The 17,397-nt window shown below is 32.9% G+C and overlaps 1 protein-coding gene across 1 annotated transcript in view; it reads left to right on the top strand.

Moving 5' to 3' along the window:
* ct (homeobox protein, cut) overlaps window positions 1–17,397 on the top strand; it is a 251,784-nt gene that overhangs the window by 208,131 nt on the left and 26,256 nt on the right. The window contains exon 9 of the mRNA XM_089102897.1: window positions 1,288–1,553. Coding sequence (XP_088959023.1) covers window positions 1,288–1,553 — 266 coding nt within the window. The remainder of the gene's footprint in view (window positions 1–1,287; window positions 1,554–17,397) is intronic.

The raw sequence follows: 17,397 nt of genomic DNA, 5'->3' as shown, positions 1-17,397 counted from the left end.
TATCTCATTCCATCTCTATAAAAAGAAATGGAATGGAAAAAATATGTGTATTAAGTTCAAAGATAGTTGTATTTGATATCAAGTAAAAATCAAGTACTCATGTACTAATCAAGTACTAATCATAATAATATATTAAGAACTAGTTCCTTAATGCAATTAGTTCTTCTCTATCTCTCTCTCTCTCTCTATTTATTTTTCACTCTCTATTTGTCTCTCTCTCTTTTACCCCTTCTCTCTTCCTTTTTTCAATATACCTCTATAAAATATAAAAAAAACGCTATTATAACTTAAAAATGTCGTTTAAGTTATTTTTTGTGCTTCTATGAAACCTCGTTTGCTTCTTTTTTTTTAATTAAATAAGTTTCATTTCTTAATAATCTAAGCTTTTAATTCTAAATAAAATAATTGTTTTAATAATTTATTTTTTTTATATTTCTATAATCATTACTGATGATATTATTGTTAATGATAATTTTTGTTTAATGATTTATATTAAAGTAATAATTTTATATTGAATTGTTTTTCTAACATTTAATTATTATTTTTATTTTATAATTATGTTGATTGTTAATAATCATTATTATTAATGATTAATAATTTTTTTAACAATTGCTTTTTAAATAAATATTCCATACTTATGTTTTCAATCTTGAAAGAGCTTATCTAATATTTAAATTTATTTCAAATATACCTTATGAATCATTCATATCTCTAGTTTGACTCTAAAATTCGCTGAATACACCCCTCCCCTCCAATTCTGGAAATATGCATTTATTTCAGAAAGAGAGAGAATACATCAACAAAAAAAAAGGAGACACAAAATAAAAATTTGCAAATAAGCATTGTGGCTTGTGCAACCGTCCATTAGCTGTTTCTATCCTATTTCCTCCCTCCCCTCCTTACTTGTGTTCAGGCATGAGGTTTTATTCAAGCTCACTTTCTTATCATTTTTATTCTTTACTCCTTCAACAAATATATTTATTTTATATTTATTTAAATATAAGGTTCTATATTTAATATTATGATTTTTAAATATAAAAAATATATTTAATTTTTCATTTAAATACCATATTTAAAAACAAATCATTAAGGGCAACGTCAAAAACCATTCCCTACATGGTGGTTTTAACGAACCCCCCCCCCCCCCACCTAAAAACAATCGCACTTTTGTTTCTGAATGGGGCAGTAAACGTATCAACATTATTACAATTTTCTATATCTTATATGTATTTTTTTATATCTTTATTTATTACTTTTTACTAATTTTGTTGATTTGATGCATTGCAGGTACGCCTAGCCCCTCGTTCAGTCAACGAATGTCAGGTATATTGCAGCCCGGACTAAGCCCCTTATCAGAGGATATGCTTGACGCTTCTAGCATTGCTAGCCCTTTACAGCGAATAGCTTCTATAACAAATAGTCTGATGTCCCAACCTCCCCCTCCAGTCATGTCTCAAAGCTCACAAAGACCGATGAAAGCAGTGTTGCCGCCTATTACACAACAGCAATTTGATGCATATCAAACGTTAAATACGGAAGATATTGTTAAAAAGGTGTGTATAATTAAATATCTTTTGTATATATTTAAATTAGGATAGTCAAATTTAAATTTATTACATTTATGGGGAGGGAAATTTTACTTTGACCTGATTTAACCATTTAAATTATTTAATTCATTGGTTTAATTACTGCCGATTCTAAGGTAGTAAACAAAGTAAAAAAAAAGCTTAACTTAACTTGGCCTGGGCGTAGTTTTTGGGAGGGGGAAATTCGGTGAAAAAAAATGGCAACCGTTAAAAACATAAGAGAAAACACAAATGAGATACAGGGTAACATGGGCTTCAAATCTCCCCTCTCTATGACAAGTAATCTGATGTCCGAGCCTCCCCCTACAGTCATGTTTCAAAGCTCACTAAATCGACGAAACCAGTGTTGCCACTTTATACACAACAAAAATTTGACGCATTTCAAGCATTACAGGCGCAGGATATTGTGAAAAAGGTGTGTATGGTATCTTTTGATCTTTGTGGGGAAGGGGTCTTTGATCTTTGTGGGGAAGGGAAGTTTCATTTTGACCCGACTTGACCCAAGCCAACCTGACTTGATTTGTCATATCGATTTGTTTAAATATTATTAATTTTAAGTTTAACCAGACTTAGGAATGAGTGTATATTTTTTTTTTTGGGGGGGGGGGTGGAGATTAACTTCGTTGAAAAGTAAAAATAGTAAACTTTTCAAATAGAAAATCCTGGAACAATGAGATACAGGATGACATGAGCTTTAAAGCCGCCCCCCCCCCCCTCCTCAATAACAACTATTCTGATGTTCCACCCCCCTCCACCGTAATCCTCAATGCTCACAAAACGATAAAAGTTGTGTTGTCACCTATTGCATGTTTTGATACACATCAAGCTTTAAACACGTAGGATATTGCTAAAAACAGAGCCGTTCAAAAAAGGGGGGCAACTGGGGTAGCTTCTCTGGTCGCTTTTTCTGGGGGGGGGGGGCTTTGGCTCGAGGATTACGCGCTGATAATTTTTTTACTTTGATTTGGCATTTTTACTAATATTTGAGTCGGGAAAGGGGCGCTGTAGTTAACGATTGCCATTTGATACACATCAAATGGCAATCACATGGTGATCACATGGAGCCCCCTCCTCTACAACAAGCAGTTTGATACCCTGACCGTCTACTCAAGTCATGCCTCAAAGCTCACTAAACCTATGAATGCAGTGTTGACACCTATTACACAGTGGTAATTTTATGCCTTTCAAACACTAACTACAGAGAATATTTTTAAACAGTATCTATAGTTTCAGAGCGGTCAATAAGGGAAGTTGAAATCACCGTCCAATTTATCAAACGGATTTGTTAATTACTGCTTTAAAGAATTGGACGAACCACAAGTCATAAAAAATTCAACTGGATCAAGGCATGAGTATAATAGCGTCAGTTCACGTAAATGCAGGGTGGAGTTGTAAAGATAAAAAAAAAAAATAAAGATACAGAAAAACATTGAGCAAGCATACGTTACAAGGTATTTTCCAAAATATTGAATTTTCATGCCCCCCCCCGCCCTTACCTTCTCAAATTGACACCACTATACAAATATAGGGTGTTGTTCGGGGACGGCAGGGGTTAAAATTCTTTAAAATAGCAAAAGATATTAAAGTGTTGGAAACTACAGGACACCTCCTAAAAACATGATATTTGGGGTGATTGAGGCATGGAAGCTCCCCCCCCCCCTAATTGCATGCTAGACAGCGCTTAGACATAATTCATGTCACTATATTTGAGGCAAAGTCAGAATATACCAGAATATAATATGCCTTTGTGAGTGTATGCCTACGAGTTATAAACTGCCAGTGCTTAATTGACTTATAAAGTCTTTATGTTAGAACTCTTGAAAATTGATTATCGTTTAAATTTCTTGGAAACTTTGATGGTTCATAACTATGCTAAGACGAAATAGAAATCGGGTTATCCTGATATATTAATATTAATATCAATAATTTTAATTATTATAATATTAAGTAATAATAATTTGATAGGTTAATAATTTAATAATTACTATTAATAATTAATAATAATTTAATAGTTCAATAGTTTAATAATTACTAATAATAATGAATAATAAAATTAATTATTAATAATAATAACCAATAATGATAAAAAATAATTGATAATATTGATACTGATAACAGTAATAATGATATCAATAACGTTAATATTAATTAAAATTAATTGTATTAATAAAACTTTTTTTGTTTTTGTATAAGGCACCTGAGGCTCGTTTAATGGGGAGACCACTGTGTGGTGATTTGAAGACCAGATATATTAATATTAATATGATTTCTAATAATAATTAATAGTATTGATATTGATAACAGTAATTAATAATATCAATAACGTTAATATTACTTAAAAGTAATTGTATTAATAAGGATTTTTTGTTTTTGCATAAGGCACCTGATGCTCGTTTAATGTAAAGACAACTGTGTCGTGATGTGAAGACGAGATATGTTAATATCAATATCAATAATGTTAATTATTATAACATTAATTAATAATAATTCAATAGTTTCATAATTTAATAACAACTAATAACAATAAATAGTAATAATAATTAATAATAATAAGAATAAAAATTAATTATATTGGTTTTGATTATAGTAATTAATAATATCAATAATATTAATATTACTTAAAATTAATTGTATTAATAAGATTTTTTTTTTGTTTTTGCATAAGGCATATGAGGCTCGTTTAATGCGAAAACCACTGTGTCGTGTTTCCCTTAGTTTCGTCGTTATTTGAATAAATAAGTAAGTAAGAATAGCTTATTCTTGTTGCGGTGATCAAAATGTGTCTCACCTCCTGAATATTTGGATCCCTTTGTATCCCCCTTTCTGGTACCTTTGTGAGTAAGTGCCACTACTTAAGTATTACAACAAGGTATAAATTGTCACTGCTTAATTAATAATATTTTTTTTAATTAAAACGATTTTTAAATTAAAACGATTTTAAAATCAAAAATTTTTTATAATTAAACTAATTTAAATTAATTATAAATTAAATCAAATTAGAATTAAAACTATTATAATTAAAACCATGTTGTCAAAAGAAGGATCAGCAAGGCAAAATAAATCAGAGGTAGCAATGGGTAATTTAACTTCAATCGCCCATTGCTCTCATGATCCTCCCCTTGAAAACAGTTCCTCCTCTCATGATCCTCCCCTTGAAAACAGTTCCTCCTCTCATGATCCTCCCCTTGAAAACAGTTCCTCCTCTCATGATCCTCCCCTTGAAAACAGTTCCTCCTCTCATGATCCTCCCCTTGAAAACAGTTCCTCCTCTCATGATCCTCCCCTTGAAAACAGTTCCTCCTCTCATGATCCTCCCCTTGAAAACAGTTCCTCCTCTCATGATCCTCCCCTTGAAAACAGTTCCTCCTCTCATGATCCTCCCCTTGAAAACAGTTCCTCCTCTCATGATCCTCCCCTTGAAAACAGTAAAAATGTAAGATATGACCATTTGGCATGACAATGTCGATGTATGAATCACTGATTATGTATTTAGGATGGTTAGGAATTAAAAATACTTAGTCACTACTCGATATTCGTTGGGTTTCGTTGATTCAGCTAATCACCTTATTTACAGAAATTAGGGGCGGGGCAAAACTGTATTTTTTAAAATCTTGGTGGGCAAGGCCGAATCCAGGGGGTAGGATTTTGAACCCCTCTCCTCCCTAGAAATGTTTTTTCTGACTCGTAAAAACGTAACAAAAATGAATATAAACAAATTTTTATGTGTTTTTTGAAGTTTATTTTTGTAAAACCCCTCCCCGAAAAGAAAATCCTTTTGTAACCCCTTCCCCCCTAGAAATAAAGTCCTGAACACCCCAAAAAAGCCATTATTCAATGAAATACCAAAAAAAGAGATTTTCAAAATCTAAGAGGGGGGCCCAAAATCTTTCGAGTGAATGTTTGGCCCCCAATCGACGCCACTGCTGATTTAACAGTTTAAGTATTTGTTGTAGATCACAAAACTAATACAAAAGGGTCCCATCTGTATTTAATTAGTAATTCATTTATTTGTTTTATGAATTATTTGTCATTCCTGTTCTTTTATTTCATATCTAAAATATTTTCTTTTAAATACATTCTTTTATTTTATTGCAGTTTGGTAACTGTTCTCATAGTAGGTCATTTTTAGATTCGAAGTATTCTCTTTGCTGCTATTTTTTTAATTTATTTCATTTTTAATTATGCGGCTTTGATAGTGAAAGTAGTTTTGTATTTCTTAAGTCTCCACGGAATTCCAAGAATTGTCAAAATCTCTAAATTCACTTTTCTCCATTTCCTATGAAGTACTTAATTCCTAACTTATTCAATAGGGAATAATTTGAATTCTAATATCCAATGCTTTTAAGAGGAAGATCTTTTGTTTTCATTTCCCTTTAATGAACTTTTAATTAAATATTTGATCGCTTGATAAACAAAAACATATATTCTTCTGTCATAGAATTTATTTCTTGGGTTTTCTTTTCCTATCATGAAATATTGATGGTTAGACTTTTTTTAAAACAACATTTCATCAGCGACAATATTTTAGGGGAAGACATTGGCACCAAGCCAACTCTTCCTCGCTTTAAGTTTGAAAATATTCAAAATATGCACCAAAAAGTAAAAAAAACGTACCAGGGTTTTTCGGGAGGAGGGGGGGGGGCCAAAAAAACATATATATATATATATATATATATATATATATATATATATATATATATATATATATATATATATATATATATATATATATATATATATATATATATATATATATATATATATATATATATATATATATATATATATATATATATATATATATACCATTGAGATTGTATATTTGTTATATTTTTATAATATAACTTAAAACTCATTTACAACGTAATAATGCTATATCTCAGTTTACTGTAATAGTTTTATTTTTAAACCCCCCAATTATATGTATACCCCTTAATAACCACAACTCTTCGTTGGTAACAGAATACTGTCACTGGGAATGACGTTAAAATGAGGTTTTATGTAAACAAGATTGGTGTCTGAAACTTTGGTTTTATTATTTTTTCACCCCTCATTAAACTCACTAAAAAGTTTGAGGATTTCCGATTCATTAAAACGCTTTTCTGCTTCCCCACAAAATTAGGATACCCAGATGGTTGGCGAGATATATTAGGCGGGGTGATTTGGTCACCTTTGAGTAATAACATTATAGTTGCATGCAAAGTTTTACATTAGAATTAACGCTTAGCGACAAAAATAGCGAATACTAGCTTTTTCTAACTGAATAAAAGTGCAATAAAAGGACAAATAATCAAGAATTGTAAACTGAGTTACTAATGGCCCCAGTTACGGGAGAGGGGACATTTCCCCCTCAAAATATGTTTTTTCTCCTTCACCCTTCTCTAGATTTTGAAAAATAAATTTTACCCCCCCCCCTTCCACGGTCTTTCACGAATTGGAGCTACTTCAAGTTCTATATATTTTTGGATCCTATTTCTATCCCGAAGTGACTAGTGAAGTGTAGTTGTCTATGTTTCTTCAATTCTGGAATGAAAAGGAATACGGTCAGCACTCCTTATGTATCATACAGTACATTGTTGGCACCATATTCTCATAGAGAAATAGAACATTAACTTGTGTTGCGGCTAAAAACCTTTTCGTTCATTTTACTAGCTTAAAGCTTATTGGCTCGAAGTTTGGCTTATGATCGGCCATCTTTGTATCCCCTATCCACCCTATGTATCAATTAACCCATTACTGGCAACTTAGCTTTATGGAGAGTTTACTTTTAAAAATACTGTTACAAAAATTGTGTTTTGTTCTTTTTATTACCTTTAAATCAAAAAGTTCGTGGTAACGAACTGTAAGTAAGGAGCGTTGCGGCTCAATAGTAACCGAAACTCTAAGAAACAAAGTCTTGATAATAATATATACATCAAAAGAATCGAATTTTGATATTTATTCAAAATGTATATAATTCATCAAGTTTATTGTTGCCTATCAAAAGCCACCAGCCGGAGAAAATTTGAACAATTTTGAAAAAAGGGGGAAATACCCCCAAAACATCAAGTGATCTTAATGAAAATCACTCCATCAGATTCCCCATATCAGAGAACCCTACTGTAAAGGTTTCAAGCTCCTATGTATAAAAATGATGAATTTTGCGTTTTTTGCCAGAAGAAAGATCACGGATGCGTGTTTGTTTGTTTGTTTGTTTTTCTGAGGGGTGATTGTATCGAACCAGTGATCCTAGAGGATCAGGAGAGGGCTTATTTGATCGGCAATCAGAGGTTCTAGTGCCCTTTTCAAGCGACCAAAAATATTGGAGGGCAGCTTGCTCCCCTCCCGCGCCCCTTTTCCCCCAAAGTCACCCGATCAAAATTTTGAGATAAAAAGTCAAACTGTAGCGTAAAGAGCGAGGTATTAAGAAGGGGTCAGCCCCCTCATATACGTAATGATTTCTGTCTACTTTAAGTTTTAATGCCGCTCTTTACTTTCAATTGAGAAAACTTGTTTTTTTTTTTATTTAATTCCATACAATAGAGCCAATACGTCTTTTGTTCTCTTTATTGGCTGGAACTTTGTCACAGCAACCACTGAACAAGGTTACTGAACATCGCTTTTAAACTGAAAATTAATATTATTAAGTACGTCATACACGATATGTCATACTTCACACGTCATACATATGTATGACACACATTGTTGACATCTTAGATTCACAAAGAGCTCACTTTTTAAATGATGTGACTAAAAATCTCTTTTGTTCTTTTTATTGCATTAAAATCTCATGCAAAAGAGCCAATCAGGTTTTGTCTTCTTTTTATTGGCTTAAAATCTCATGCAAAAGAGCCAATCAGGTTTTGTCTTCTTTTTATTGTTTTTTTTTATTGGTTGTGTCTCCTTTTTATTGGTTTTATGCTTTCTTTATTGGCTGAAATTTAACATAGTAACAACGGGTAAATACAACAACAGGTAAAAAGAGGCTGGGCTATTTGGTTTTTTTTCTGAGGTATGCTTTTAAACTGAACAAGGACTATGATTAGCATTCATTATGTACGTTTATATTAATGTGTAAGATCTTTGAAGTGGCCACTAAATTGGCAGCCAAGTGGCCTAAGTGGCCACCAAAGCTGTCACTGAGAATTTAGGAAATCCAAGATTTATTTGCGAAAAAATGCCAAAATTTAAAAAGATATTGAATGATAATATATATTCAATTAAATAATAATCAATTTAATTGTATTTACTTGATTAATTAAATCAGTTAATTAACTTAAGTTAAGTATATTAGATAAAATTAATATATTTAATATCATATTTTTGGATAATATGCTTCCACGACGTTCCAAGATCAGGATAGAAATTTTAATATCTTCGAAAAAAATATCTTCGGAAAGACTGGCAATCCTACAACATTTTTTTTTTTTTTTACTTATAAGTTATTTTTCTGCTTTGACGAAGGTTCAGCCGAAATTTCAGCTTCGTTATTCCATACTGCTCGATATTCTTTTTCTTTAGTCTTTGACTGACCTCATATCAAAGGATAAGCTTTCCAAAAACCGTGGTTCAATCCCACTTTCTCAGTCTATAATGAAAAAAGGCTAATACGACTAGGCCATGTTTTAGGGGTGGATGATGACAAATTGCTAAAAATTCTGTCTTTAGCCCATTCATTTGGGGGTAAACGAAAACCTGTTCGTTTCCGAGAGGGGTGGGCAGAGGTCACAGGAAGTATTTGAACGAAATTGGAACTTCATGGGTAGGAAGTGCAGCTTTGAATAGATTCGATTGGAGGAGGAGTGTGCGCACCTGTGCTGACCTCGGACAGCACAGGTGCGCACAGCACAGGTGCTAAAGTGAATTGTTCGTGATAGTTGTACTCTTTACACTTTTAAGTTTTATTTCATTATTTGTATTGAATTTTGTGTTTTATATTTCTTTTATTGCTTTATTTTTATTTATTCGTTATTTTTCCTTTATGTGTTTTATTCGCTATTTTTGCATTCTTTATTCTTTTCATGTTGATCTGGTTTGGAGAGCCTTAATCTTATTGTATTTTTCCGGTTTTCCGGCTTTTTTGTCCCATTAGAAGCTATACCATTTATCTCTCTTCTCTGAAACTGGCTCGAGTTGCTTCGAACTTGTTAAAAAGAAATATTACATCTTTATCTTCTTTTTACGAGTTTCAGTTGAGGCAGAGATTGAAGGAGCGAGGAAGGGGATGCAATTTAGCCATGAAGTTTTAATTGATAATTCTTTTACTTCTAAAAAACCGTAAACAACCACAGTTTCGGATTAATGGTGTTTTATATATTCTTTGACGTTCTTTAGCCGACATTGTTTGAACCCTTTCGAATGTTTTAACCACTTTTTAGAAAAAGCTGTGTTTCTAGAATAAGTTTCAGAAAGTGAGAAGTAGCTTGTTTTGTGAACTTCTTTCAGTTATAATATACTGTTTTGATTATATTATTTATTTTATATCACCAAAATGTTACCATTTCTTTAAAACAAAGAAGAAAATCGCCGCTCCAATGCCTAAACGTCGTATCTGACATTTTCACAGGTCTGAGATAATTGCCAAAAATCATTTTTTAAGCTTTTTCCAAAGGGAGGATCAACAAGAGACCAGGAGGGCTGAAGTGAAACTGGGTAGGCATTTAATGCAGCTCAGCAAACAATTTTTGATAATTATTTTATAATTTTGAAAGTGTCAGATGTGAACTTTGGGGGTAATAGCAACGCGAGATAATTGCCAAAAACTATTTGCTAAGCTGTTCTCAAAGGGGGTATCAGCAAGATAATGTAGACCAGGAGGATCGAAGTGAAACTGAATAGGCATTTGAATGCAGCTCAGCAGACAATTTTTGGTAATTATTTTGGAATTTTAAAAATATCAAATAAGAATTTTAGGGGTAACAGCGACGCAAAATAGTTGCCAATGACTATTTGCTAAGCTGTTATAAAAGGGAGGATCAGCAAGATAATATAGACCAGGAGGATCGAAGTGAAACTGAATAGGCATTTGAATGCAGCTCAGCAGACAATTTTTGGTAATTATTTTGGAATTTTAAAAATATCAAATAAGACTTTTAGGGGTAACAGCGACGCAAAATAGTTGCCAATGACTATTTGCTAAGCTGTTATAAAAGGGAGGATCAGCAAGATAATATAGACCAGGAGGATCGAAGTGAAACTGAATAGGCATTTGAATGCAGCTCAGCAGACAATTTTTGGTAATAATTTTGGAATTTTAAAAATATCAAATAAGACTTTTAGGGGTAACAGCGACGCAAAATAGTTGCCAATGACTATTTGCTAAGCTGTTATAAAAGGGAGGATCAGCAAGATAATATAGACCAGGAGGATCGAAGTGAAACTGAATAGGAATTTAATGCAGCTCAGCAAACAATTTTTGATAATTATTTTATAATTTTGAAAGTATCAGATGTGAACTTTGGGGGTAATAGCAACGCGAGATAATTGCCAAAAACTATTTGCTAAGCTGTTCTCAAAGGGGGTATCAGCAAGATAATGTAGACCAGAAGGATCGAATTTCTACTGAATAGGCATTTGAATGCAGCTCAGCAGACAATTTTTGATAATTATTTTAGAATTTTAAAAATGTCGGATATATCTTCTAGGGGTAACAGCGACGCAAAATAGTTGCCAATGACTATTTGCTAAGCTGTTATAAAAGGGAGGATCAGCAAGATAATATAGACCAGGAGGATCGAAGTGAAACTGAATAGGCATTTGAATGCAGCTCAGCAGACAATTTTTGGTAATTATTTTAGAATTTTAAAAATGTCGGATATAGCTTCTAGGGGTAACAGCGACGCGAAATAATTGGCAAAGACTATTTGCTAAGCTGTTTTCGAAAGGAGGATCATTAGGATAATTTACACTTTACGGATCGAAGTGAGACTGAATAGGCATTTGAATGCAGCTCAGCAGACAATTTTTGGTAATTATTTTGGAATTTTAAAAATATCAAATAAGACTTTTAGGGGTAACAGCGACGCAAAATAGTTGCCAATGACTATTTGCTAAGCTGTTATAAAAGGGAGGATCAGCAAGATAATATACACCAGGAGGATCGAAGTGAAACTGAATAGGCATTTGAATGCAGCTCAGCAGACAATTTTTGGTAATTATTTTGGAATTTTAAAAATATCAAATAAGACTTTTAGGGGTAACAGCGACGCTAAATAGTTGCCAATGACTATTTGCTAAGCTGTTATAAAAGGGAGGATCAGCAAGATAATATAGACCAGGAGGATCGAAGTGAAACTGAATAGGCATTTGAATGCAGCTCAGCAGACAATTTTTGGTAATTATTTTAGAATTTAAAAAATGTCAAATAAGACGTTTAGGGGTAACAGCGACGCGAAATAGCTGCCAAAAAATATTTGCTAAGCTGTTATAAAAGGGAGGATCAGAAAGATAATATAGACCAGGAGGATCGAAGTGAAACTGAATAGGCATTTGAATGCAGCTCAGCAGACAATTTTTGGTAATTATTTTGGAATTTTAAAAATATCAAATAAGACTTTTAGGGGTAACAGCGACGCAAAATAGTTGCTAAAAACTATTTGCTAAGCTGTTCTAAAAGGGGGTATCAGCAAGATAATGTAGACCAGAAGGATCGAATTTCTACTGAATAGGCATTTGAATGCAGCTTAGCAGACAATTTTTGATAATTATTTTAGAATTTTAAAAATGTCGGATATAGCTTCTAGGGGTAACAGCGACGCGAAATAATTGGCAAAGACTATTTGCTAAGCTGTTTTCGAAAGGAGGATCATTAGGATAATTTACACTTTACGGATCGAAGTGAGACTGAATGGGCATTTGAATGCAGCTCAGCAGACAATTTTTGGTAATTATTTTGGAATTTTAAAAATATCAAATAAGACTTTTAGGGGTAACAGCGACGCAAAATAGTTGCCAATGACTATTTGCTAAGCTGTTATAAAAGGGAGGATCAGCAAGATAATATACACCAGGAGGATCGAAGTGAAACTGAATAGGCATTTGAATGCAGCTCAGCAGACAATTTTTGGTAATTATTTTGGAATTTTAAAAATATCAAATAAGACTTTTAGGGGTAACAGCGACGCAAAATAGTTGCCAATGACTATTTGCTAAGCTGTTATAAAAGGGAGGATCAGCAAGATAATATAGACCAGGAGGATCGAAGTGAAACTGAATAGGCATTTGAATGCAGCTCAGCAGACAATTTTTGGTAATTATTTTAGAATTTAAAAAATGTCAAAGAAGACTTTTAGGGGCAACAGCGACATGAAATAGTTGCCAAAGACTATTTGCTAAGCTGATATAAAAGGGAGGATCAGCAAGATAATATAGACCAGGAGGATCGAAGTGAAACTGAATAGGCATTTGAATGCAGCTCAGCAGACAATTTTTGGTAATTATTTTAGAATTTTTAAAATGTCAAATAAGACGTTTAGGGGTAACAGCGACGCGAAATAGTTGCCAAAAAATATTTGCTAAGCTGTTATAAAAGGGAGGATCAGAAAGATAATGTAGACCAGGAGGATCGAATTTCTACTGAATAGGCATTTGAATGCAGCTCAGCAGACAATTTTTGATAATTATTTTAGAATTTTAAAAATGTCGGATATAGCTTCTAGGGGTAACAGCGACGCGAAATAATTGGCAAAGACTATTTGCTAAGCTGTTTTCGAAAGGAGGATCAGTAGGATAATTTACACTTTACGGATCGAAGTGAGACTGAATAGGCATTTGAATGCAGCTCAGCAGACAATTTTTGGTAATTATTTTGGAATTTTAAAAATATCAAATAAGACTTTTAGGGGTAACAGCGACGCAAAATAGTTGCCAATGACTATTTGCTAAGCTGTTATAAAAGGGAGGATCAGCAAGATAATATACACCAGGAGGATCGAAGTGAAACTGAATAGGCATTTGAATGCAGCTCAGCAGACAATTTTTGGTAATTATTTTGGAATTTTAAAAATATCAAATAAGACTTTTAGGGGTAACAGCGACGCAAAATAGTTGCCAATGACTATTTGCTAAGCTGTTATAAAAGGGAGGATCAGCAAGATAATATAGACCAGGAGGATCGAAGTGAAACTGAATAGGCATTTGAATGCAGCTCAGCAGACAATTTTTGGTAATTATTTTGGAATTTTAAAAATATCAAATAAGACTTTTAGGGGTAACAGCGACGCAAAATAGTTGCCAATGACTATTTGCTAAGCTGGTATAAAAGGGAGGATCAGCAAGATAATATACACCAGGAGGATCGAAGTGAAACTGAATAGGCATTTGAATGCAGCTCAGCAGACAATTTTTGGTAATTATTTTGGAATTTTAAAAATATCAAATAAGACTTTTAGGGGTAACAGAGACGCAAAATAGTTGCCAATGACTATTTGCTAAGCTGTTATAAAAGGGAGGATCAGCAAGATAATATAGACCAGGAGGATCGAAGTGAAACTGAATAGGCATTTGAATGCAGCTCAGCAGACAATTTTTGGTAATTATTTTAGAATTTAAAAAATGTCAAATAAGACTTTTAGGGGCAACAGCGACATGAAATAGTTGCCAAAGACTATTTGCTAAGCTGATATAAAAGGGAGGATCAGCAAGATAATATAGACCAGGAGGATCGAAGTGAAACTGAATAGGCATTTGAATGCAGCTCAGCAGACAATTTTTGGTAATTATTTTAGAATTTTAAAAATGTCAAATAAGACGTTTAGGGGTAACAGCGACGCGAAATAGTTGCCAAAAAATATTTGCTAAGCTGTTATAAAAGGGAGGATCAGAAAGATAATATAGACCAGGAGGATCGAAGTGAAACTGAATAGGCATTTGAATGCAGCTCAGCAGACAATTTTTGGTAATTATTTTAGAATTTTTAAAATGTCAAATAAGACGTTTAGGGGTAACAGCGACGCGAAATAGTTGCCAAAAAATATTTGCTAAGCTGTTATAAAAGGGAGGATCAGAAAGATAATGTAGACCAGGAGGATCGAATTTCTACTGAATAGGCATTTGAATGCAGCTTAGCAGACAATTTTTGATAATTATTTTAGAATTTTAAAAATGTCGGATATAGCTTCTAGGGGTAACAGCGACGCGAAATAATTGGCAAAGACTATTTGCTAAGCTGTTTTCGAAAGGAGGATCATTATGATAATTTACACTTTACGGATCGAAGTGAGACTGAATAGGCATTTGAATGCAGCTCAGCAGACAATTTTTGGTAATTATTTTGGAATTTTAAAAATATCAAATAAGACTTTTAGGGGTAACAGCGACGCAAAATAGTTGCCAATGACTATTTGCTAAGCTGTTATAAAAGGGAGGATCAGCAAGATAATATAGACCAGGAGGATCGAAGTGAAACTGAATAGGCATTTGAATGCAGCTCAGCAGACAATTTTTGGTAATTATTTTGGAATTTTAAAAATATCAAATAAGACTTTTAGGGGTAACAGCGGCGCAAAATAGTTGCCAATGACTATTTGCTAAGCTGTTATAAAAGGGAGGATCAGCAAGATAATATAGACCAGGAGGATCGAAGTGAAACTGAATAGGCATTTGAATGCAGCTCAGCAGACAATTTTTGGTAATTATTTTGGAATTTTAAAAATATCAAATAAGACTTTTAGGGGTAACAGTGACGCAAAATAGTTGCCAATGACTATTTGCTAAGCTGTTATAAAAGGGAGGATCAGCAAGATAATATAGACCAGGAGGATCGAAGTGAAACTGAATTGGCATTTGAATGCAGCTCAGCAGACAATTTTTGGTAATTATTTTGGAATTTTAAAAATATCAAATAAGACTTTTAGGGGTAACAGCGACGCAAAATAGTTGCCAATGACTATTTGCTAAGCTGTTATAAAAGGGAGGATCAGCAAGATAATATAGACCAGGAGGATCGAAGTGAAACTGAATAGGCATTTGAATGCAGCTCAGCAGACAATTTTTGGTAATTATTTTAGAATTTAAAAAATGTCAAATAAGACTTTTAGGGGCAACAGCGACATGAAATAGTTGCCAAAGACTATTTGCTAAGCTGATATAAAAGGGAGGATCAGCAAGATAATATAGACCAGGAGGATCGAAGTGAAACTGAATAGGCATTTGAATGCAGCTCAGCAGACAATTTTTGGTAATTATTTTAGAATTTTTAAAATGTCAAATAAGACGTTTAGGGGTAACAGCGACGCGAAATAGTTGCCAAAAAATATTTGCTAAGCTGTTATAAAAGGGAGGATCAGAAAGATAATTTAGACCAGGAGGATTGAAGTGAAACTGAATAGGCATTTGAATGCAGCTCAGCAGACAATTTTTGGTAATTATTTTAGAATTTTAAAAATGTCAAATAAGACTTTTAGGGGTAACAGCGACGCGAAATAGTTGCCAAAGACTATTTGCTAAGCTGTTATAAAAGGGAGGATCAGAAAGATAATGTAGACCAGGAGGATTGAAGTGAAACTGAATAGGCATTTGAATGCAGCTCAGCAGACAATTTTTGGTAATTATTTTAGAATTTTAAAAATGTCAAATAAGACTTTTAGGGGTAACAGCGACGCGAAATAGTTGCCAAAGACTATTTGCTAAGCTGTTATAAAAGGGAGGATCAGAAAGATAATGTAGACCAGGAAGATCGAAGTGAAACTGAATAGGCATTTGAATGCAGCTCAGCAGACAATATTTGGGAATTATTTTAGAATTTTAAAGTGTCAAATAAGATCTTTAGGGGTAACAGTGATGTGAAACTAATTGCTAAGCTGTTTTCAAAGAAAGGATCAGCAAGATAATGTAGAACATGAAGATCGAAGTGAGATAATTTCCAAAAACTATTTGCTAAGCTTTTTTAAAAGAAAGGATCAACAGGGCAACGTATCAAAATGTGATTGAACTTGCATTTACCTGCTGTCCTCCCCTTGAGAACAGCTTCATGAAAACTTTTGGGGAATTATCTTAAAAGTATGAAAATTCCATATAGGATCCCTAGGCCTGACAGTGGTAATAAATCAGTTATCTTTAATTCCCAGGGATCCTCATAGCATTTTCTTTGGTAGGGAATTTTGAAGCGATTCATACTGTTTGTACTGCAGTGACTGTGACTGTGCAGTAACTGTTTCACTTTCCTACTAATTTAAATGATTTAATTATTTTAAGCAAAAGAAGGTGAATAAACTCCAAATTGTGAAATTTAACCAAAGTTTATGGTATTTGAAAAGAGAAGCCATTTTTTCCTTTGGTTGTTTTCGATTAACTGTAAATCAGTTTTTATTTACTTTCTCATTACAAAATCAGTTACAGTAATAAGAACACTGATAAGAGGAATAGATGACATTAAAAAGTTCGATAAAAAATATTAATATTGCAAAACATCAGAAATCTTAAGGCTTGGGGGGGGGGGGAGTCAGTTCCCAGACCTTGTTTAGCGAAATACAAAACCTAGATTTTGATAGAAAAATACTCTTTTGCTTTGCTATCAACAGTATTTTATTTCATTGAATTTTTAACTATTTAATTTTTTTAATTACTAAATGTAGTTGTACTAAATATATATATATATATATATATATATATATATATATATATATATATATATATATATATATATATATATAATATTATATACGTAAATATTCTGAACTTTCAGGTCAGGTTAGGCTAGTGCAACTACTGTCTTAATAAAGATTCAGGGACAGAGAAAGTATAGATGGCATTGCAACGTTTCGAAGAAGAAATATCGATGTGTTTAAGACTTTAATAGATGCAGACTAAACGTACGTTTCCATAGCTACCAACG

The sequence above is a fragment of the Artemia sp. Qi Xiang Cuo genome, chromosome 17 (assembly GCF_049724085.1).
Source record: "Artemia sp. Qi Xiang Cuo chromosome 17, ASM4972408v1, whole genome shotgun sequence".
Lineage (NCBI taxonomy): Eukaryota > Metazoa > Arthropoda > Branchiopoda > Anostraca > Artemiidae > Artemia > Artemia sp. Qi Xiang Cuo.
This window is presented reverse-complemented; position numbering and strand designations above follow the sequence as displayed.